General features: G+C 39.9%; 1 protein-coding gene across 12 annotated transcripts in view; it reads left to right on the top strand.

Moving 5' to 3' along the window:
- The window catches only part of iqsec1a (IQ motif and Sec7 domain ArfGEF 1a), a 108,937-nt gene that overhangs the window by 1,250 nt on the left and 82,994 nt on the right, over positions 1-24,693 (top strand). For 4 of the 12 annotated variants that reach the window (XR_008904804.1, XR_008904805.1, XM_056732458.1 and 1 more), the window contains exons 2-3: positions 534-641; positions 16,837-16,923. Coding sequence is in view for 8 of the 12 variants with exons in the window: in XM_056732458.1 (XP_056588436.1) it covers positions 534-641; positions 16,837-16,923 (195 nt within the window). In the remaining 4 variants the exon portion in view is untranslated. Of the gene's footprint in view, positions 1-533; positions 642-14,865; positions 15,007-15,112; positions 15,238-16,836; positions 16,924-21,750; positions 22,143-24,693 lie in introns of those variants that run through there. The other 8 variants (XR_008904807.1, XM_056732470.1, XM_056732460.1 and 5 more) reach the window with 8 other exon arrangements.

The raw sequence follows: 24,693 nt of genomic DNA, 5'->3' as shown, positions 1-24,693 counted from the left end.
AACATTTTGATTTCATTAGGACTTGGAGTTTATTCTTGTATAAAAGTAAATATAAATGCATAAAGATGTCATTTCAGGAGCTGTTTAAAATGGACTTTGCCTCACAGGGTAAAGGTTTTACAGTAAGAATGTTTTCGACAGTATTTATAATTTTTATTCCCTGTCGACTGCCTAAAGGAATCTTACTTCACAGGAGCAGCCCGTGTTAATTGTGTGTAGTGTTGTGCTCTTCTTTAAGACACAAATCAACCTCAAATATTTGCCGGGTTGTCAATTGTGAGTGCAGCTATGAGCAACATGTGTTGCTCATCAGTTTCGTAATGATTTTTAATAGATTCCTGCATAAAGCAAATGCTATTATAATTCAACAAAAGATACTCAAAATTCAGGTATAGGATCGAAAGCAAAAACAACATTGAAAAAATTTTGGACTGTGCTTTTAATCAATATTTGGAGAAACACACAATGTTTTTAATAATTGTGAATAGATATCTCACACTGTATGCACACTGTGTTGTGTTTTTTCTTTACAGAAGTCATGCATCTTTTCCAGTGTTAATGAAAGGCTGTCCCAGTAGCTTTAGATCAGCTGTGTGTAGGAGAACTGTGCCATGTCGACAGTGCAAGTCTGCGTCTTTCGGGTACTGTAAACATTTTACATTACACTTTACCTTTGGCTTTGTAACCAGTCGATTTAAAAAGTGCTTTCCATAGGTCTGAAATACACTTTTAGTGGCAGCCAGTGGAAAAGGCAGTCATTAACAAGTGAAAAATGGTGTACACGTGACAAACAACAAATAATTTGACATTCATTGAATATTTATATTAATTTCATGTGATCTACTTCTTAAATCCAGCTGCCCTTAATCCACTTCACCATTTCTTTTTGTCAAAGCACTTCATCTTTTTTCAACAAAATGTTTATTTTATTTCTTAAATGAGAATCTTCTTTTTGTCCCACAAAACATTTTTCTGTGCTCTGTAAACAGTGCTATATTAAACGTACACAATAATATGTATAAAGAATATGTGTGAATAGGCTAGACTTAAACATGCAGCAAATACATAACACACAGATGGGACTGGGACTGTATTCTACCTCAACTCAACTTTATTTATATAGCGCTTTTTACAATTTTCATTGTTACAAAGCAGCTGTACATGAGACATGAGACATGAGACATATTGAATACAAGTATGAATTCTAAAGCAGCCCCCCCGGCCAGGCAGATAGTGCAAAACAATATGCAAACGGTGGTGAGGAACCCAAAACTCCCATTGAGAAAAAAAACCTCAGGGGAACCCAGGCCCAACCAGGGGATTCCAGTTCCCCTCTGGCAAAAGCTCAACTGTGCTTGCACAACAAGGCTTGATAAAAATATAAAAATTAAGGATTTAAGATTATCATTAACAATCTAATAGCATTTGAAATGTTGTAGAAAAAACAAAGTTGTCGCGTCCTTTATTCAGCTCTATCCTCTTAGCTCTTGTCAGGTCACCGCTTCCCATTCTCAGCTCTGCCATCAGGTCTGGGCATGAACTGCATCCTGCGGTAACCTTGGAACAAAGAGACAAGACTGGCTGAGAGTAGAGTACTGATCTGCACTCTTTGATGCAACAAGTACATCATTTGTTGTTGGATGTGTTCCAGGTACTAATGTGAGCTTGCAGACATTATTATTATTATTATGAGTAGTAGTACGCCTATCATCATTACTAGGCTATTGCTATATAATTATATGAGGTTAAATGCTTTATTGTTGTTGTTGTTGTTATTATTATTATTATCATCAGTATAGGCCTATTATCATTACTAGGCTATTGCTATAATTGGGAATTTGCACCAGACCTCTGATATTAATGTATGCTTTATTATGGTTATTATTACTAGGCCTAATAGTAGGTATCATCTGCATTTTGTAACAGAAGCTTGCAGGTACGTGATGTTAATGCGAGACCTGAGCCTGCTTTGCCTTGCAAAGATCCCCAATTCTTGGCTCAATGTTTGATAAACATAGTCTCAGATCATCCTCGATTTGTGCACGATTGCGGTATTTCATTTTGAGTGCAGTCATTTTTGAGAATCCTGCCTCACACAGATATGTCGACGCGAAAGGAAGGAGAATCTTCATGGCGACGTCACAGAGTTCAGGATATTCCTGCATCAATGCTGCCCAGAATGACGAAAGAGGGCAGGAGTTAAAGAGTTCCTTCAGTCTACTGTCACTCTTCAGCTCAATAAGCTGTTCCTGCATATCAATTGATAGCTCGTTTGCTGTGCACACAAACGGATCTCGAACCCACGCAAAAGAGCGATAATCCTCTTTAAAGTACGTCGCAAATTGTTTTCTCATTGCTGACAGGTGCTCAGACGCTGATTGAAATAGGGATGAGAAATCGTGTGACGTGCCTGCATCAGTGATAAAGTCTGCAAGGCTGGGAAACATGTCGCAGTTCCCTTGACTGATGCGGCCATGCCAGAGGTCTAGTTTTTGTGTGAAGGCGTGCACTTTGTCTGCAAGGATCAAAATATGAGTTCCGCGGCCTTGCAAAGACAGGTTGAGGCCATTCAAGCGGTCAAATATATCGACCAAATAGGACAGAGACGCAAGCCACATAGTGTCATCCAGATGCTTCGCCAGATCTGATTTGATTTCTGTCAAAACCACTTCACCTCCTCTCGAAGCTCATACAACCGCTGTAGCACCCGCCCCCTGGAGAGCCAGCGAACTTCAGTGTGCAGAAGCAGCTGTTCGTGCCCTGACCCCATCTCCTGGCAGAGGACCCCAAACAAGCGAGAGTTTAACGGCCGTGATTTGATAAGATTTATCATTTTCACGGATTGGTTCAGCACGGAGTCAAAAAGAACCGGCATTTTTTTAGCAGCTAGTGCTTCGCGATGGACCATGCAATGTGTCCATTTCACAAGTGGAGCTACTTGCTGAACTCGAGCAGCTAGGCCACGCTCACGCCCCGTCATTGCTTGCGCACCATCCGTGCATAGGCCAACGCATCGGTCCCAAGCCAAACCATTTTCAAGGATAAAAATATTAAGGACATTGAAAATGGCTTCTCCTGTAGTGTGCAACTGAAGAGGCCGGCAAAACAGTACATCCTCCTCAATCGCCTTGTCCCGTAGATACCTGACATAGGTGAGGAGCTGTGCCTGCCCAGCAATATCAGTGGATTCGTCCAGCTGCAGCGCGTAGTAAGGACTCTTTTTTACAAACTCGATCAGTTGCTCTCTGATATCATTGGACATGTCTACAATTCTCCTAGCGACTGTGTCATTGGACAGTGGTACTGCACCGAGTTTGGCTGCTGCACTATCGCCTATCATTATTCTGCACATGTCTTGCGCTGCCGGCAAAATGAGAGTCTCTGCGATTGTATGCGGTTTACCCAGTTTACCGATTCTTTTGGCCACTACATACGATGCCTCCAAACACTGTTTAGACACAGTGCTGTGCACTGAAATGGTTGCCTGTTGCTGATGGAGGCCATCAAGCTTTCTTTTAAAATATTCAGCTGGCTTATTTTTAATGGCAGGATGCTTTGTTTCGAGGTGCCTTTTTAATTTGCAGGGCTTTGCCAGCACCTCGGCACACACGACACACTGAGGTCTCAGATCAGCCGTAACTGTAAACCCAAACTGCAGGTATGCTTCATCGTACCTTCTAAGCTTTTTTGCAGCTGGTGGTGCGTCGGTTGGCTTGTTGGTCCGCACAAGAAATTTCTCCATTTTTGTTATGTGTTTTAAATAAAGTTTAGGCAATATGTAACTGTGTGTGTGGCTGTGTTGAGAGACGTATCAGGGGCTAATCAATCGGGACTTAGGGACGATCTTTAATTAAACGAACAAAATAATTATTTTGCAGACAATTCAGATTTTATTTGAATACTTAAAGATTGTAGTGTGTGTGTGTGTGTCTTAGTCGTGTGGGTTGTTTTAGCTAAGTGTAGCTACTGCCTAGCAGTTAAAAAAAAATACTGGCAAGGGCTGAGATTTGATCTAATCTTTAACAAAAATGTTTGTGGGTTTAGTCTTTAAAAAGACTGTTGGGGTTTTGTAGTAAAGGCCTATGTAAATCGAGATTGATAACAGACTAGCGAGAGCTGGCACAAGTGAACTTGGCAAGAGACTAGACTAGAGTGAATGGAGAGCTATGTCTTGAGTCAATTTAAATCGCAGTTATTTATTTTTGTATTTTGAGTGAGTGAACATTTACATTTACAACCCGCTCTGCAAGCTAGGGCGGGAACGGCGGCGGCCATGCGCATGCGCGATTCATTTGCAGCCTGGACGCGGAGGGGTGTGTGTCTCCTCTCTGCTCTGAGTGCTGCGTGAGGCTACTGAGAGTCTGACCGCCTTGAAAGCTTTTGGACGGGAGAGGGGCTAACGGCAGCACCCGCTGCTCGTTGTGAACAGTAGGCCTAACTGCAGAGTGACTCGTGCTTTCGAGTCTCCAAACACCACAAAAGTCTCCAAAAACAACAGTAAAATTCGCTGGATTTGTCACATTGACAAAAACAAGTCGCCAGGAGGATGATTTGTTTGTGTTATAAGCAGTGCTTGAAGTGGGGGAAAAGGTGGCGGTACTCTCTTTGCATTGGCAAATCATTACATTTTTACAGTGAAAAACAAAACTTGGAGATATTGCTGTTACAACAATTTAGTGTTTTTTATTTATTAACAACATAAATGTATTTAAAAATGTTTTTTTGTGTGCGTGGCTGCGTGTATTTCACAAAAACTAAAGGAAAGCTTTAGCTGTAGCCTATATTCTGACTAGTTTATTCGTTTTATATATATATATAGGCTATATATATATAACTAAATAGGACCTCAGGTTTTATATGTTTGCAATCTCTGAAACTTCCGCCCGTCATAAAAATTAATTCTGATGGTTCAATTTTCTGCATTTTTCGCATCCGTAGCAATTATTTTGAGGGTTGTTTTTGACAATTGAGAGCCACCAAATGACGAATATGAAAAAACGAATAAGACAGTTTCGGACTTTTGAGGCTTGCGCAGCTTCTCGAGGAGAAATCAAACAAATGAGCGCCGTTTTCTAAAGTCTATGAGCGCAGCACACACAAATAAACTAAATTGACATAGTGCAGTTAAATGTGGTGATTTTATATTTATAACTTTTGAATGCAGTTCAGCAACATGCATCACACGACCTGACGACCAAGAGAGCTGACAATTGACCGTCACTTAATTTACCATCACCTCACGATTGAAAATGTGACATTGATTTCATATGACAGTTCAACAAACAAGTTATTAATAGTAAGTCACTTACATTTTTGACGAAATAATGACTGTTTTGGTCTATTTTAGCAGCGAAAATAGATCCGCCGGTTGAGAACCAGTGATCTAAATAATGCAGCCTAAATCCTTTGAGGATTAATATTATGGAGGTTTAGTGTATGCAAGATTAAAAAAATGAGGCTTTAGTCTAGATTTAAACTGACAGAGTGTGTCTGCTTCCCGGACCGTGCAGGGAAGAATATTCCAAAGTTTAGGCGCTAGATAAGAAAAGGATCTACCACCTGCACTTGATTTTGAAATTCTAGGTATTACCAACTGACAGGACGCCTGAGAGCGTAATGTACGTGGAGGTCTGTAATACAATAGAAGTTCATTCAAATACTGCGGCGCTAGACCATGTAGGGCTTTATAGGTAATAAGCAAGATCTTAAAGTTAATGCGATGCTTTATAGGTAACCAGTGCAAGGTTGACAGAACAGGGGTTATATGCTCATACTTTTTTGTACGTGTAAGAACTCGAGCTGAAGCGTTTTGAACCAGTTGCAGTTTTTTCCTCTTACCTCTTTACCTCTTTCTGTGTTTTGCACATTGTAAAAGCGCTATATAAATTTAATTGAATTGACAGATCTCTACGGATCAGATTATCAATGGTGTTAGATAGGTTTCGGGTAGCTATGTCGCTCTTCACTTTATATGAGACACACACTTCTGCAGGATCTTTCTTGTCTTTCTTCTGGGTTTGGTATCATGAGCGAGTAGTGCGTTTGCAACAGTATTCCAGTGGGGCGCACTTATGATTTGAATGCTTCAAATTTGTTTGAGTTTGCCTCAAAGCTGAAGTGTTTTCTTTATGTGGCGAACATGCTTCCTGAATACAGCCCTATCTGCCATTGTTTATACAGATTTTTTTATACCTGTCACTTTAGCAAATTTTTCTGTATTGGACCTATCAGCTGCTAAAAAAAACCAGTGCAGACTTTTCAAAGAAACTAACATATAAATGGCTTATTTCTATGATTACAATAGTTCCTTCTGCCTACCAAATTGCGAATGACTAATTTTAACATCACAAGCCTTACAACTTTAACTTGCGTTCCTTTGTTAAGTGAATCAGTTAAATGGTTTTCTCTATAGGTCAATTACTTATTTAGTTGTATAAAATCCATAACTGCAACATCAGGGCCAGATTCGCCAAAGTGTTCTTAAGAAAGAAGTCAAGAAAGTTCTAAGAGCAGCAGTTCTTTAAACATTCTTAAGTACTTTCTTAAATAAAATGTCTGGTGTAACATCTAGAACAAACTAAGAAATATGGGTAAGATTTATTAATCATTTTTTGATAATTTCAAAAAAGCGCAGATGAGAGTAGAATTTTTTGCGGGTGATTTACTAACAAGGCGCTTATTAAAAAACACAATATGCAATATCTCATTCCCAGAATGACCGCAATCTAATAAATGCAGCACAAACAAGCGCAGGGTTTAAGACATGCTTTTCTGGGCATTAAATAAAGCCCCAAATACCAGTGCAATGACTCATTTTGCGTGATTCATTTAAATACCTTTTCAGTGGAAATTTTTACTGTGTGTACTTCGTGAATACAAAGAGTAGTTTTTAATGCCAAAAACGCATTTGCGCTGCCGCAATCTATTAGTAAATCTGGCCCTATGAATTCATTATTAATCCATATTTATCTTTTTTTAAGTATATATACATAATGTACATTTTTGTATGTTTTTATTGATGCTGAAATGTATTACAACGTGTAAAACGTAAGAACTGCTACATATTTTTAGCTTAAAAACGTCAACAAACCTTTTATACCCTTAAGATATGTGCATCACAGTGCCCTTTAATAATGTTATTGATAAGCGATTTAGATTTTTAGACCCATTAACCTACCCCCAAACCTTAACCTTAAGTTACAAATTTTAAAGTAAATATAAAATATATTAAACCTAATAGACCGATTGTAACAAGCTTCAAAGTAGGGAAGGAAGGAGGCGGGAACCGGCAGACAGTTAATTAAAGTTTTAATATAATAATAACAGCTGGCGGCCCCTCACGGCCGACCACCAGCGAATAAAACAAAAGACAAACCGAAATCACGGAAGTAAAACATACAGAGGGGAGAGAGAAAAAAAGTTCTAGTCCGGTTCTCTCCGGCACCGCGAGGCCACTCGTCGCCAAGGACTCTCTGACAGCATGTCTCTCCTTCCTCCCGGGTTTCGGCACCAATGTAGCAAGATTCAAAGTAGGGAAGGAAGGAGGCGGCAACCGGCAGACATTTAAATAAAGTTTTGATATAAATTAAAGCTGCAAGCAGCGATGTGCGGGCCCTCGCGCAAGTAGCATCGCAACCCTGTGCCACCACGACCCGTCGGCCTCAGGAACAGCAAACAGCAAAGGGTGTTACATTATAGAAACACTGTCGTTTATATACACATACCAGATTTCCTGTTGCCAATTGGTGGTGCTTTTACTAGGAGTCCAACTGACCTGGATATGTACACACGTCAAATATGATGCTGACCTGTTTTAATCTCTATCAGCAGTTAAAAACGGTTTAAAACATGCCACTTCCTGTTTCCTGCAGGTGGTGCTATGACTCTATCTGAAAATTACCATATAAAGAAAAAAGTAAATGTTAGGTGATAAAATTAATGCAAGCGAATTATAGTAGTATTTGTAATATATTTATGCGTGCCATATTTCCTGTTGCCAGCTATGACTATAAGTGAACACTGACATGGATATGAACTGTGGACAAATATGATACTTACCTGTTTTAATCTCTATGAGCTGTTAAAAACAGTTTAAAACATGCCATTTCCTGTTTCCTGCAGGTGGCGCTATAACTGTATCTAAATAAGACCATGTAAAGAAAAAAATGATAGGTGATAAAATTAATCTAGGCGAATTAAATTAGGAATTATTTATTTACACATGCAATATTTCCTGTTGCCACCTGGTGGCGATATGACTATAAGTGAACACTGACAAGCGTATGTACACAGGCCACATATGATGCTGACCTTTATGAATCTCTACCAGGAGTTAATAACAGTTTAAAACATGACATTTCCAAAACATGCCATTTCCTGTTTCCTGTAGGTGGCGCTATAACTGTATCTGTATATTGAAATGTAAAAAGAAAAAGTAAATGATAATTGATCAAATTAATGCAGGGAAATATAGTAGGATTTGATATTTATTTACACGTGTAATTCTTCCTGTTGCCAGCTGGAAGTGAACACTGACATGGATATATGTTCAGGCCAGGACTCATATCAAACATAAGAAATGTGATGCTGGTCGGACATTGAGTTAATATAGCTTCCTGGTTCATGGCGAAACATCAAACTTTTTCAAGCCGCCATGGACACGCCCCTAGAAGAAAAGTTAGGATCTTTCGGACCTGTTTGAATCTCAATGAGCAGTTAATCTGTTTAAAACATGTTACTTCCTGTTCATGGCGAAACGCCAAACTCTGGCAGGCCGCCAGGGTCACGTTCCCTCATGAAAAGTCAGGATCTTCGCAATTTAGCTTCGCAAAGGCCTTAAGATGAGAGTGACATGAATATGACGTTGATCGGATAAAATCTCTGGGAGGAGTTTGTCCAAATACAACGCGTGGAAATTGAAACAAATTTCAAAATTCAACAGGAAATCAAAAATAACGGACTTCCTGTTTGGTTTAGAGATATATCCCAAGAGACTTTTCTTAATGATCAGGCTGTTCCATGCGCCTGCCAATTTGCCATGCCTTATTTTAAAACCCATATCAGACGTAAATTTTTGCAACGTCGTAAATTTTTGTCGCTCATTAACAATTGCTCGCCGGTCTTGAACCACGGCCTAACCCGCCTACTCCACTACACCGATATTTGCAGGAAAATTAGTTTTAGTAACCATATAGCATTAAAATATATCTTGCTAGTCGATAATCCCACTCCTACCTCTAAACCTAACCAGGGGCATTTTCCATTTTGGGATGACAAAGTGTCCTTTGTTTTATTTAGAATAGGACAGAATTCTTTTAGCTACAGTATAAGAAAGTAAAAGGTGCAGATTCTTTTCATATAATTGTTTGCTATATTCGTAACATTAGTATTAGATTTCTTTTCTTTTGCTTTCTTTCGTTTTTGAGCACCACTTTGATACGTGCGCTTCATCGCCTATATCTGAGTGTCTAAATCAAGCGTCAAATTTTACCTTTGTAGCTATTAGGGGGCCCCCAAGCTTGTGGGGCCCTCTGCATTTGCGTGGTAGTTCACAAGTCTACTGAACCTATCAAAAACTATTACTTTAAAACATATACAGTATAAATGACATGACAGACAGATATGCGCACACAAATTTATTTATTGCAAAAATATTAAATGCAGTACCAAAAGTAGTCCAAATAACGATGTGTTGCAGTCCCAGTCCTCTGCTTTTTATAGCAGAATGTGAACTTACACATTAACTGCACTTATAAACTACGTCAGCATTCTGTCCACTACTTTATAGAAGAATGAGATGATGATTTTAATACATGACCGCAAATATTTAGCAACTATATATATTCAGTTGTTGTGACAGTAAACCAAAGTGCAATTTGAAAATATGGAGATGTTTCAATATCTTTACATGACGTCGGTTGTGTGCTATTTAAAGATGTGGAAAATCATATTTTTTTGTATTTTAAAGCAAACTGTATAGCGTTACATGGGCTGCGTGCACATATCATAAAGTTGCAGTATCGTCAGCTGGCCTTAATCTGATAAACATTATACTAAAGATCACGTGCAAAAGCTGCCTTTTTACACTTTTAAACATTCTCTCTACATTTTGTACATTTTTTGGCAAGTTCATCTTTTTAAAACTGTACAGTCCCTTATAGGAGCAGTCCGTCTTAACTTTAGATCTGTGTGTGAAGCACTCTTTTTTACGACATGAAATAAGTTTCGCCTGCTTGTAAGTGCAACGATGAACAGCAGGTGTTGCTCATAAATTGCAAAATAATTTTTCAATATATTACCACATGAAACCGACAGTATAACTATTCAAAATATGAATCACAGTCTCATTTTCTGTCATCAGAATAAGTTATTCATAGTGCAATACACTTCTCCGCTGCTTTGCCGGAAGTTGTACCCACATTCATTTTTACAGTAGCGCCCGACAGTAACTTGTGGATAGCCTGTGTTGAGTTTACCTCCATAGCTAATGACAACCCTCCTCTGTACCAACCTCCAAAACACAGAGAACATGATTGACTTCCAGAGACTTAAATGACGCCATTACACTTCAGGAGGAATTTCTGTAGGTGAAGAGAGAAAGAGAGAGAGGCAAGAGAAAAGCTAAAGAGATAATAGTTAAATAAAAATTAAGTAGGACTATCTGTTTATTTATTCACATAATTGTAATGAAACATATTTGTGACAGAATTTAAATAATAGAACAAACATGAGTCAGTTCTTAAATTATTACATCACAGTATTTTACTTATAGTAGATACTTAAGTATTTAATACTTCAGATTTTTTTAATAAATGTATCTTTGTGGCTCTTCTGTTTTTGCCAGGTGGTTGATATCCTTAGGAAAATATCATGTCGATCCCGGGACAACATTTAAATCAACCAATCAGATTTCAGAAATAAATTTACAGTTTATTTTATATTTATCTTCCAACCAGGATTAGGTGCCTCTACACCATTGTTTTTCACTTATCATTTCCCTCTGATTTTAGGGGTAAGTTATGGTTGGGGTTTGGTGTGGGTTTAGGTTTTATTTATAAAAATGTTGTCCTTAGGTCAACAAAATATGTTGCCCTGAGGAAATCAACCAAATTGGCAAAATCAGGTTGAGCTATATTTTTAAACAAACGCAACCTTTTTTCTTAGCTAAATCATGTTGCTGTTAGATTATTGTGTGAATTCGATCCAGAGTTGCTTCGAGGGTTTGCTATTTAAATCCAATTGGTTTTATACTTAATTTGAATTTAAGAATTTTGTCCAATGGTGAGGTGACAATTTACAAAAGTGATTTTTTTTTTGCATATTATGAGGTGATGTCGTGTAAAACCTTTTTATATTATTATTATTATTATTATTATTATTATTATAGGAACGTCCAGCCCATATTTATAAAAGACACATGAATTTCTTAATGCGTTTTACATATGCAAAAATGCATGTGTAATGTGTGTTTTGGTAACACTTTTGTGTGAATCCCATGTAAATTCCCATGTGAAACCAGGGATCACATGTAAAAACCCGATTCCATGTGTTTTTAAAAGTGATCCTCTGGGTTTCACATGGAAATTCATGTAGGATTTACACAAGCATGTCCCAACAACACACATTTCACGTTTGATCAAATTAGCTTTTTCGAGAGCGGAGGAACTGATCAATAAGAGAGCGGTGCAAAATGTCCCGAGCGGGGATCCAGCATCTCTCCGCCGGACCTTAACCCTCCCATTCTACCAGGTATTGGTGACCTCTACCCCGTCGTCTCACATCGAGAAGTCGACGCACCGTATAGGTCGGCGACCCCTCGATGATACTAGGAGGCGGGGGAGCAGAGGTCGAAGGCTTAAGGTGGGAACGAACAACAGGCTTGATCTTGGCCACATGAAATGTAGGGTGAACACGCTTAAGAGAGGGAGGTAATTTGAGGCAAACTGACACAGTAAAGATTCCCATGAAGACAAGCTGTCTGGACGATTCTTAATAAGTGGACAACCCGCCACTAAATGCTCTGGATCACCACAATAGAGGCACAAATTGTTGGCCTGGCGTCGACGACGTTCCTGATTGGTGAGCCGGGCACGGCTGATCTGCATAGGCTCCTCCTGGGACGGAGGTAGAGAAGGGGACTGGACAACATCCCTGAAAGTGACCTGAAGGGCGAGCTGTATCAGCCCGTCGAGCGTCGGAGGAAGCTCCAGTGAATAGATCTCGTCCAGCACATGTCCTGCTAATCTGTGTAAAAAAATCGATCGCAGAGTGCCTGGTCATTCCAGCCACAAGACGAAGCCAAAATGAGGAAATCAATGGAGTTCCACACCTGCGACCCTGTTGTAAGAGGGACAACGACCTCGCTGTTAAGAGCAGACCGGTCACACACCTTCTTAAGCTCCTGGGAAAATAGCTCAAAAGAAGCGCAGCAGGCATGATTACGGTCCCAGATTGCTGTTCCCCATTCCCTGGCGACACCCTTCAACTGCATGACCAGGAACGTTACCTTCAACTGCTCGGTGGAGTAGCAGGAGGGCTGAAGGGAGAAGGTCAGAGAACATTGTCAGAGAAATGAGCTACTGGAAGTGGGTTCACCGGCGTAGGGAACTGGAGGATTGAGACGAGGCTCCAGTCGGCGGGAAGAGACTGCATCCGTCTCGACCGCTGCTGCACTTGTAGAAGCTGCCGCTTGTATAGCCTGGGTCTGGTCAAGGTGCTGAGTGATAGCAGCGAGTTGTTGGGAGAGAGTAGAGATGCAAAGACTAATCTCCGCTACCTCCTGCTGCTGACGTCCTAAAAGCACTCCCTGGCTTGCTATGGTTTGGCGAACATCGACCTCTCCTGCTGAGTCCATCCTTGGTGGCGATGTACTGTCACGGTTCTCAAAAGGACTCAGATGCAGGTGAGGTAAACAAATTTTATTTGCACAAAGTTCAGAGCAGCAAACAATTAATCGGCAGGGCACTCCTGACCAGAACAAAGACAACACGGCCGGCTGTAACCTCCGTGAGAGAGAAGAAAGGCAGGGCACTCCTGACCGTAAACACAGGAAACTCCTCTGGCAGTAAAACTCTGTGAGTGAATAATCCACTGAAATCCAAAAAGGAACACAAGAACCAAAAGAGAGCCGGAAGGGAAAATAAGTCCAAACCAGCTCACATGATGCCTCGTTCCTACGAAGGGATAGATCACAAGGTTAACTCCAAGCACTGCGAGCAAAACACGGTACAAACAATTTACATCTCCACACGGAGAGAAAGCCAAAACGAGCTGAATTAGAGGGAACACAAATGAGGAGCAGGTGAGGGTAATTAACAATACTAAGACACTAAATGGGGTACCAGACGTGAGAAAAATGCAAAAGACAAAACACAGCAACTAAATACAGAAACAACCCAAAATAAAAATAAAACAAAAGGCAAAGCCTGACAACATGTCATTTCAAACCTGCATGACCTTCTTTAATCTGTGGAAACAAAATATTTTGAAGAACGCTGGTAAGCAAAAAAGCATTGAACCCCATTGTATGGACACAAAAGCATGAGGGTTATTAAACGATGAAAGAATTTTTAATTTTGGGTGAACTGTCTTTTCAATTTTATGGGAGGAGAGTGTTTAAATAAATCACGCAACTCGATTTGACTCTAAACCTCTAACGAGGTTTGCACTCATCATTGCACAGGTATTTGTGGCTTTATTTAAGTGTATAAAACCCTGCGTTAATTTGTGCAGCTAGTAGATTGCATTGGTCACTATGCACTGTAAAAAAAGTGCTTAAAAAACTTATAAAGTACTGGCAGATTGCAAGTACATTTTCCTTTATTTCCGTTAATGCTAAGATGCAATTTAATGCAGTGCAAAATATAAAATACAGGTAAAACAACAGTATTCATATGAAAGAATTTTCCCTATAAATTTTTAAAGTATATTTTGTCCTATTTTTATGGATTTTTTTAGAGTGTGGGAATGAAATTTTGCACTTGTGTTTTAATGTGCGTTATGTTATTAAATGTCATGTCAAACTTTGAGCGCTGTTCCAGATGGTATTTCTGAGTTTGAGATGGGAAATATCCTAAATCAGAGTTGTTTAAAACACAGCATAAATCTAGCGTTATCAGAAAAGAGAGATGCTGAAATAATCAAAGACATGTGAAAAAATGTAACAATGCATAAAACCTATTCTAAAACACCCCAAAAAGTGGAGTCCAATTAGATGAAACAGACATAAATAAAATTTTAATTTAACAGTCCATAACAGTACACAAGATTATAGTGAAAATATACTGTATATTATTGTAACATCATTATTTTTTTAAATAAAGATTTTTTTGCATTACATTTTAGCATGGGTTGCCTCACACAAGCATAAGCCGTGTCCGTGGGTTAAAAACCTAGACTACGGTATGAGTGTAAGTGTTTTGGCTGCACGGTGACTGATCTGTGATCAGATGTCAATGCTGATTTGTATTTAATGAAGCTCTTGTTGATTATTCAGTTTCATTTGTCAGAACAGAAACACATTTGGCTGGTGATGTTGACTAGTGCGTGTAACAGCCTCTGTTGGCTACTGCAGTCTTCACCTCTCTCCTACTGTTTCTATGGAGACAAGGGAGCCAATCGGCTGCCTCGACTGAGGCCATACTAAAGCAAGCAGATGGAGGATGCACAATGTCTTACATATTTTAGCCACACACACATGCACAACTCCCTGTTCACACACATACATGCAGTTTTCCTGTGCACACACACGTACTATTGAGCCTGATGACCGTTTGTAATTTCCTGTTGTTGTTGTGCATCACATAAATGCATGTGCCCTCCTCCCCCATTCCGGCTGCTTCTGATGCAAGCGTGTGATGTGCATGTGACATCACAAGCCAGGAACAGAGAGCTGCCCATTGTGACGAAGCTGAATGAGTGAGCGTATCACGCTCCGTGTTCACACACGCTCACGGCAAACAAGCACACCAGCAGACCCAAGGCCATGGCACATAGACTCGACATGATGTGAGTACCTGATTTGCAATAGTTTGTGTGCAGCACGATGCTCACAATGCTTTTTTTCTATGACGATACAACTGGGATAATGCGTTGAGTCGTGTTTTATTCACAGATGCTTGGAAGGACTTTGATGGACTGATGTTCAGCATGCGTGTAAAGAGTAATATTACACAGGGAGATTTTAGTACGGGTCACAATGGCAGGGTTGCAGTGTTTTGCTTTGCATGAAGGCAAGAGGTGTGTTTCTGGTTTCATTCACTTTGCAATGTTTACATGATATGCTTATGCAGAAGATAAACTCAAAGGAGAGAGCAATGCACGTTGGCTGGGCTGTCATGGGTTTTATGAAACATGAGTGGGTGACTGCGTGTGTGTTTGTTTGGCTAAAGCTTGATTTGCATTATGACGCAATTTCACAGTCACATGCCAAGAACATAATGTGCAGCTTTGAACTTCCTCTATGTGCCTATAAGTTGATTTAGTTTTCAAAGCATTTTATTTAACTAAAATGGTTTACATCATAGAACACTATACGCAGAATATGAGCTATAATATCTGTAAACCGCTGCAGTTCCTGTTCGATCTGACCCTGTCAAGGTTACTGAGGTCAAAGGGGATGTCTGTTCACTAAAGGACAAGTTGGCAACTTGGTCTAACAGATGTTAGATGTGTCAAAGAGTGCAGTTGAACTTGAATGCATTTTGAAAGAAATATTATGCAATATGCAATGACGAACATGACCTCATCACATAGAATGTTTAATTCAGCAAGTGACATTTATCTTCTATCTATTTGTGATATTTTTTGTTGTATCATAAGTTTACTCTGAAGAGCAAGAATCTGTATCTGTGTGTTTGTATACTTTACTAAAAGACACATTAAACTGAGCACTTTCACATGTAATGCTTGAAATTTCAATGTGACATAACAAGCAGTTTTCTTGGCAAAATATAGATGCAGTTAACTTCCGGTCTGTGTTTTTTTTTTTTGAATCTGGCTACTGTGTAATATCATAACTATTTGTTTAATTTAATTTATGTTATATTATAATATTTATTGTATAATAATTGTTTTAAATCAATTATTTTTTTAATTTTATTATATGAACAATTTGAAGAATAGGTCCTGTAGTTTTGATGCATCTAGCTCAACCGCTAGATGCTAGACCACAAAATGTGATTTTTCATTTATCAAAAAAATACTTACAGCCATTTTGTTTTAAACATGTCTTGAGAAAAAGCTTGTCCATAGAAAGGAAAGCAAAAGAATACAAAACAAAAATCCTCATGCAACCACAACCTTGAAAGTCATTAAGGTGACATAAAGACATTATTATTCACTTATAATCTTAAACTTCATCGGACAGTTGTTGTCAAATCTGATACATGCTTGTATTCAGTGTAAAATATTCCAAAAGGTTTTATTCAGTAGAAACCAGCGACCGGGATGAAATAAGTCTGAGAGCTAATTCCTATTCTGCTTATGTAATATTTTGACAAAAAGATCAAATTGTGGATTTGTGATGAAAAGAGTGATGTTGGGTGTTTGGCAGCATTCTGGTATAATGGTACAAAATACAAAAGAGAAATAAACTCATTTTCCCCTGTCATTTATTCCAAATATTAAAATGTGCTTATTGATTTAGTCTGCAACATGTTTTTTTAAACAAAAGACAAAAAATTCAGAATTTTTTTTTGATTTGCCTTTCATTTAAAGCTTTAGTGGGATCAAAGTGACACAAGTGACCACAGTAATCAGATCTCATTAAGGTGTGTTTGGAGGAATTAATTGATGGCGCTGAGGGTGATGATGTGTTTGTTTCTCCTTGTGTCACAGGTATGTAAATGCTTTACACCAGTATTGCTGTCCTGCACCGTTGCGTTCTAAGCAGCTAGCTGTACCTGTCCCTCTCTCTGAGCGCAGGTAAGAGGCAGTCTAGTTCAAAACTCGCTGTCTAGACTAAAGCACTGTGTTACAGTGAAGTTAAATGTTTGTTTAATATTGGTTTCGTGCAGTAACCGTGATGAATAATTCTGTCTGTTGTGAAGCTTTAAAATTTTCTATCATCCTTTTCTGCCATTAGTCTGACATATCAGAGTTTTAGTGTTACACAATTACAGATGGATTTCCTTTAAAGGCTGAAATTCAATATAATTAAATTATTAAACTAAACAAAAATCGAGTAAAAAAAAGTTATTTAAAACCGTGTGCTTACATTAATTTTGCAAAGATACGTTTAGTTATGATAATCATGCAGTTTGCGATTTTGAAAGAAATGTCAGTTTCATTTAATTTGACTTCATCTCATGTAAAGATGAGTGTGTAAAGTAACTTGCAATCTTAAGTTTTACACAGATAGAGGCAAAAATTACAGACTGCAGCTTTAAATGTTCTTGTCTGTGAGAAAGGGGCTAGCTCATAAATTTAAATTAAAATACGTGTACACAGACAAACATTTTGATATTTTTGTGACAATTTGATTGTAATTATATTTTATTGTAATTCCAGTTCATGAGAATATTATAGTGACCGGGGAGGGGACATGCTCGTTTCCCTTAGTTTTGTCACTTTATCAGTCGTGGGAACATGAAAATATTTATTTGAGGAAATGTGATAGTATGATGAGGTCACGGCATATTAACTTGTGGGAACGTGATATTATGTTCTGGCTAGGAGATCAGCTTGTTGAGGTAACCATTCCTAGCACCAAAAGTGCACTGAACAAGCCTAAACAATGTGCGTTAATTTTTTTCATTTGATTGTTCATATGTATCTTATATGTAGCATAAACTGGCTGGGCTTAAACAATGACTTAAGGAGAAAAGCGTTCTTATTGCTTGTTGTTGTTCTGTAATTAGCAATAAATATATACAGTTGTGTTCAAAATTATTCAACCCCCAATGCTGTAAATGGTTTTAGGGAATTTAGTGTACATTTGTAATTGTATTCAGAATGAAATCATACAAGGACTTCTTAAAGAACCATATGCAACTAAAATGACATCAATTAGTTTTGTAATACAGTAGTAAATGTTTCTTTTGTGAATTCTTCATTGACATAATTATTCAACCCCTTAAAGACTACCACTCTGAAGAACAGAGGTTCAATGAAGTGTCCTCAATCAGGTATTGAAAACACCTGTGGATATCAGGGAGCAGCAATAAAGCCTAATAAGCACCAATTAGGCAGCTTTAGAATGACTCTGATACTCAGCTCCTTCTAGACATTTACTGGTGTGGTTACAAACATGGTGAGGTCAAGAGAATGGTCCAGGAAGACAAGAGAACAGGTGATTACTCTTCACAGGAAGGGCAATGGCTATAAGAAGATTGCAAAGATGTTAAACATACCAAGAGACACCATAGGAAGCATCATTCGCAAATTCAAGGCAAAGGGCATTGTTGAAACGCTACCTGGTCGTGGCAGAAAGAAGATGCTGACTTCGACTGCTGTGCGCTACCTGAAGCGTAGAGTGGAGAAAAGTCCCCGTGTGACTGCTGAGGAACTGAGAAAAGATTTGTCAGATGTGGGTACTGAAGTTTCTGCTCAGACAATATGGCGCACCCTGCGTAATGAAGGCCTCCATGCCAGAACTCCCAGGCGCACCCCCTTGCTGTCCCCAAAGCATAAGAAGAGTCGACTGCAGTATGCCAAAAGTCATGTGGACAAACCACAGAAGTTTTGGGATAGTGTTCTGTGGACTGATGAAACAAAATTAGAACTGTTTGGGTCCATGGATCAACGCTTTGTTTGGAGGAGGAAGAACAAGGCCTATGAAGAAAAGAACACCTTGCCTACTGTGAAGCATGGCGGGGGGTCAATCATGCTTTGGGGCTGTTTTGCTTCTGCAGGTACTGGGAAGCTTCAGCGTGTGCAAGGTACCATGAATTCTCTTCAGTACCAGGAGATATTGGATGACAATGTGATGCAGTCTGTCACAAACTTGAGGCTTGGAAGACGTTGGACCTTTCAACAGGACAATGATCCCAAGCATAACTCCAAGTCCACTAGAGCATGGTTGCAGATTAAAGGCTGGAACATTTTGAAGTGGCCATCGCAGTCACCAGACTTAAATCCGATTTAGAACCTCTGGTGGGACTTAAGGAAAGCAGTTGCAGTGCGCAAGCCTAAGAATGTGACTGAACTGGAGTCTTTTGCATGATGAATGGGCGAAGATACCCGTAGATCGCTGCAAGACACTTGTGTCAAGCTATGCTTCACGTTTAAAAACTGTTATAACTGTAAAAGGATGTTGTACTAAGTACTAAGATTGAATGTCACTTGGGGGTTGAATAAAACTGATAATGATGTGAGCTCAGAAAAGACATTTGTGGTTATTTCATTATAAATGTTATGTTATATTTGTCTGACCTACACGTGCCTCTTTGATTTAATTGTAAGCAGGATGACTGAATGATCATAATCAATGTCAAACCGACCAAAACAATCAATTTCAGTGGGGGTTGAATAATTTTGAACACAACTGTATATGTATATATTTAACATTTAAAAAGCAACAATATATAAAAAATAATAAAAACCCAAAAGTGGATCATATGTACTGTAGTTCTCTATTACTTTAAATTCGATGTGCGACCCCGTTAGACGCTACACAGACCACAGCACTGACAGCGTGGAACAAACGATGCTCAACAGAATAAACCAGTAGGTTTATTTCATTAGTTGACCCGAGATTAAGCAAATACACTTATGCTAAATAAATATTATTATCGTTAGGCTGCAACTAATGATTATTTTTATTGTCGACCAATCTAACGATAATTATTTAGATTATTTAATTATTAATCTAATAAAGATTTTTTGTAATACTGTATTAATCCTTCGGCAAATTTACTATTGGCAAACTCCAATAAAGTTCTAGTATTTTTTTTACATTATAAAGCATAACATACTTTTATCTCAACTACATTTCATAAATAAATGTTTTTGTTTAAACATTTTAATCATTGATTACATTAAAATAACTATTTTCTTTTAATTAAGTAGTATTAATTTTAAAAGTCGAAAAAGACTTAGGTACTGTAATAAACAAACATCTAAAAACGTGTTTATGAAATACTAATATTTTGTGGCCGCGACAAAACTAAATTAATCTAGCATGTCCCCTGCTGGTCACTGTAGACTATAGAAGTTTGTTTTCATGCTGAACTTCAGTTCAACTATACATTTGTAATGATGTGACATACACATTTCTTTGTATGTCATATGCATTTCCAGGACTATCTGCAAGCATTTTATTATCCCAATGATTTAAAAAAACTATGTCTGAAAGCACATTTTTATGATGGTTTACTAATTCAAAATAAGTGCTGAACAGAAGTTTATTATTAATGCTATATGGCTTTCGTAGTTGACCTGCGGCCTGGAAAAATCAGAGATGCTGAAATAGCCTTATTACATGGCTCTTTGTAATGCTTCATTCTGATTGGCCAGTTTTTCACACACACATGCACTTGTTTACGTTTGTAGGTTCTTTATTCCCAGATAACCTCTAAAAATGTATAAAACACGGCAACCCGGATGCAGCAAATCATTTTGATAGTTTTTTTTGACAAAATAAATATAAATATCTCTTTTAATAACATATATTACATTATATTTACAAATTACTAATCCAAATTAGCTGTTTGTGACATTTGAATGTTGTTTCATTCCTTACAACCGAAACGAAAGGTCTTTATTCGGTAATAATGAGCTAATAAAATATTTCAAATTCTCATTTCATGTCTTTTTTTCTCATGTGGCAAGTAGGCATTGTATTAAGCTCATTTCTGAGATAACAACCGGCCGCCAGTACATTATCCCTTTTCCTATCACATGACTACGAGAGTGATATAGCATTTATACAACTGTTGGAAGGTACAAGTGTGTAGATAAATTAGAAAAAAACATGTGTCTTTAAAACCTTCCATTTTTTAAAGGAAATGTGGAGCTACTTTCTTCCGCCACAAATTTGAGCCCAGCATAACAGTTAAACAAACCTCTGCTACTAATTCCAAACTATCACGTCTTTTAAATTAGCGCTGTGCTGCTTCAGTGAGGTTATTAGTTAGAAATAATGAGACAGGACGTGTGTGTGAATGGAAGAGAGAGACTGGTTAAGGACACTCACCGCGAATGCCTTATGTCCATTGCACTGCAGCAGTTTCCATTGCTTTTTTAATGTTAACATGCACTTGTTTACAGTAGCAAGTTCTCTCTCTCTTTTTTTATATGGCGGGTCGCAACCAACGTCTTCAGGTTCATACTGCCACATACAGTATGTGAGCTACAGCTCTGAATTGTTATAAGAGACATTGCCAAATTTGCATGTTTTACTTTAGTTTCATAAGTCCAATTTAGCTCAGTGGCAGAGTGATGCAAACGGTGAGGCAGTTTCCATGATGATACTGGGGGAATATCTCATGGCTCTCAGCCAATCAGATTTGAGAACCAGAAAGAACTTTCATATAATGTAACATACGTGAAACACGATTGACAACATTGTTTAGATTAGATGTATGAAGGTTTAAGAGATCTGATGTTCTTCATTGGTCTGTTGCCTTCCGAGATTAAATTAATGAATTATTCTCATGAACCTGGAACCTAGTGTCTTTGTTTTCATTTAAAAAAATTGTGCAGAGCTCTGTGTGCATACTTTGCAAGCGTGTTTAGACACCCTCTAGCAAGACCTCAGATATTGTTTATGTGTATGCTGTCCAATGTTCTTATAGTGTGCTTCTCTGACAGGGATGATAGTGTTCTCCATCAGTTCTGTTGTCCACCATCTGGAAGTAGCCATCCTTCAAGATAAAAGGAACAATATCGTCAGCCCAGCCAAGGATCATCCTCCATCATCTCTGGAGCAAAAACTGAGTTATATGTCTCTCTTGTAGTTATTTAAATGTTCAGTTAATGGATGCTGGATTAACTGTAGTGCTAGGACTATTTGCATAATTTAGCTTTAATGCAATTATGCAAGACTTGTAAATTGAGGAAGAAATGATGGTGATTTTTAATTTAGATTAAGAGTGATGCACGGCATATCTATTCAAATAGAAAAGAGTTACTTTATAAAAGCTCTATACTTCCATTGCTTGATGTTGGTTAATTGTAACTAATTAAAAGTTACATTTTTGACAGTTTAAGTTGAATTTTTGTGGGGGGGGGGGTAGTTTTGATACAGACATCAGCAGCCAAGGTTTGCCTTACTCATGAGTGATGTGAAATAATAAATATAAAATAAAGGTTCACAGTTTGTGATAGAAGAGGATAAAGCACGAATCATATTCTAGATTAAGATTTTAATTATTCAGATCACCATGGCAATCCATTTGAATAAATGTGGTACTTGTTCTATTAAAGGGCTTTCCCTTTCTGTCGGTCTGTCGACGTTGTGTCGAGCCGACAGATGGGGTTCGCCCTTGAGAACCCATCAATTCTGACTACTATAGAAGAGGCCAATGAAATTTGGAAGGAAGACGGCGTGCAGCATTCATTTACCTTTAGTTCTTCAGAGCCATCGCTCATGACTTCGAAAAAATTGAATTCGAAGAATTCTTCAAGTTCATTGCTGGATGCGCAACTGCGGGCAGATGGTCATCCAGAAGTTGCGGTCATGGGTGGCTGTCTTCCTCCGGAAACCAGACACCATTTCGTATGCTACCCGGGCTGTGACGTCGGTGGCTAAGGCCTCGATGTCTGCCAGTGCTGGCAGCGTTAGTGATATGGGGACCTCTGCAAGCGTAAACCCGCCAGCCAAGTGCTCACGGGTCGCTTGCACCCCGCCTCGCTCATCTGACCGTTCCTCAACCGAAGGTAACCGTCCGGATCCTCAGGCACGCATTCGGAAACTATGCGTGACGACGATGAGATGTCGCTCGCAGCATCGGAGGGAGACTTGCTGACCCTGAAGACTCTGAGCTCTCCTCCAAGGGGGGTCGAGTTCAGGAGGAAGCAGACGTGGAGATGTCAGCCATGTTTACCCGCCCACTTACTCACAAAGAGAGTTTCCGTTATCCCTGGGTTTTCCTTGCAGCCGATCTCACACTCCATTGGACTGTGTTCGGCAACCCGACCTCACGCCTTGGCGAGGCGCAAGGTTGCACAGACACGACAGCCGCCACCACTCTGAAACTGACAGTGCGTGCAGCTGTTCCGCCAGGCAGGTAAGTCGGCCGAGCCAACCTTCCCTCCGGGGTCCCCTCCGGGAGATGTGGTTAGCTCCGCCAGCCGACGAACCACCCCCCGTGGGAATGGTGAAGCAGACCGTCCCCTTGGTCCCCCTGTCTCAGGCCCTGGGAGCTTGGCAAGAGCTGCCCACACTGTCTCGGTGGCTAATGAGGACGGTCTGTCTTGGCTACTCGATCCAGTTCGCCAGAAACCCTACCAAGTTTCGGGGCATCCTCTCCACCTCTGTCAGAGGCAGGAAAGACTCCGTAGTTCATGCAGAGGTAGCCACCCTTCTGGCAAAACTTGCCATCGAGGTTGTCCCTCAAGCCAAGATGTTCAGCGGGCTTTACAGCCTGTATTTCATCGTTCCTAAGAACGTTCCCCATTCTAAATCTGCGTACCCTGAACAAGCACCTTCACAAGCTGCAGTTCAGGATGCTCACGCAGAGGCGCATCCTGACGTCAGGTGTCAGGAATGGTTCGTGGCAATCGACCTGAAAGCAATTACTTTCATGTTTCGATCCTCCCTCGACACCGGCCGTTCCTATGGTTCACGTTCGAGGGGCGGGTATATCAGGACAGTGTCCTCCCTTTTGGTCTGTCCCTGTCTCCACGGATCTTCACGAAGATCCTGGAAGCCGCCCTTTCTTCTCTGGTGTGCGGGTACTGAACTATCTTGATGACTGGCTTATCTTGGCACACTCGCGAGATCTGTTGTGTACACAAAGGGACCTGGTGCTCCGGCACCTAGATCGATTGGGACTACAGGTCCACCGAGAAAAGGTCCTCGGGTGCAGATCATCCTCTTTCTCGGCATGGAACTCAACTCTGTCAACGTGTCGGCGCAACTATCTGCACCCAGTCAGTGTTGAACTGCCTGGAACACTACAGGCAGCCAGCGGTCCCCCTGAAACAATTTCAGAGGCTCCTGGGAAACATGGCGTCCTGGGCGGGAGTAATACTCCTCGGATTGATGCACATGAGACCGCTCCAACACTGACTTCAGAGTCGAGTTCCGGGGAAAGCGTGGCACACCGGCAGCAGGCACAGGGAGATAACGCCCCTCTGCCGACGCACCCTAACCCCCTGGTCTTCCATGACCTTTCTCCGGACTGGGATCCCTCTTGGGCAGGTTACGAGGCACGTTGTGGTTACGACGGACGCCTCCCTATAACCTATAAAAATGGCGCCTCTTCTCGTCCTGGTGTCTCTCTCAACGAGAAGGTGCTCGATCGGGATCGTGTTGTCCTTCTTACAAGAGAGACTGGAGACTAACATCTCCCCGTCCACACTGAAGGTGTATGTAGCCACTATTGCCACTCGTCACGACTCAGTTGATGGAAAGTCTCTAGGGCAGCACGACCTGGTCACCAGGTTGCTAAGGGGTGCGAGAAGACGGAATCTAGAATCTTGGGACCTTAATGTGGTCCTGGAGGCCCCCTCCGGGCACCCATTTGAGCCCCTTGGAGGTTGCGATCTTCCTCACCTTTCGAGTAAGACGGCCCTCCTGATAGCGCTCGC

Source organism: Triplophysa dalaica, chromosome 20 (assembly GCF_015846415.1).
Source record: "Triplophysa dalaica isolate WHDGS20190420 chromosome 20, ASM1584641v1, whole genome shotgun sequence".
Classification (NCBI taxonomy): domain Eukaryota; kingdom Metazoa; phylum Chordata; class Actinopteri; order Cypriniformes; family Nemacheilidae; genus Triplophysa; species Triplophysa dalaica.
The sequence above is the reverse complement of the archived record's forward strand: the minus strand, read 5'-3'. Positions and strand labels throughout refer to the sequence as shown.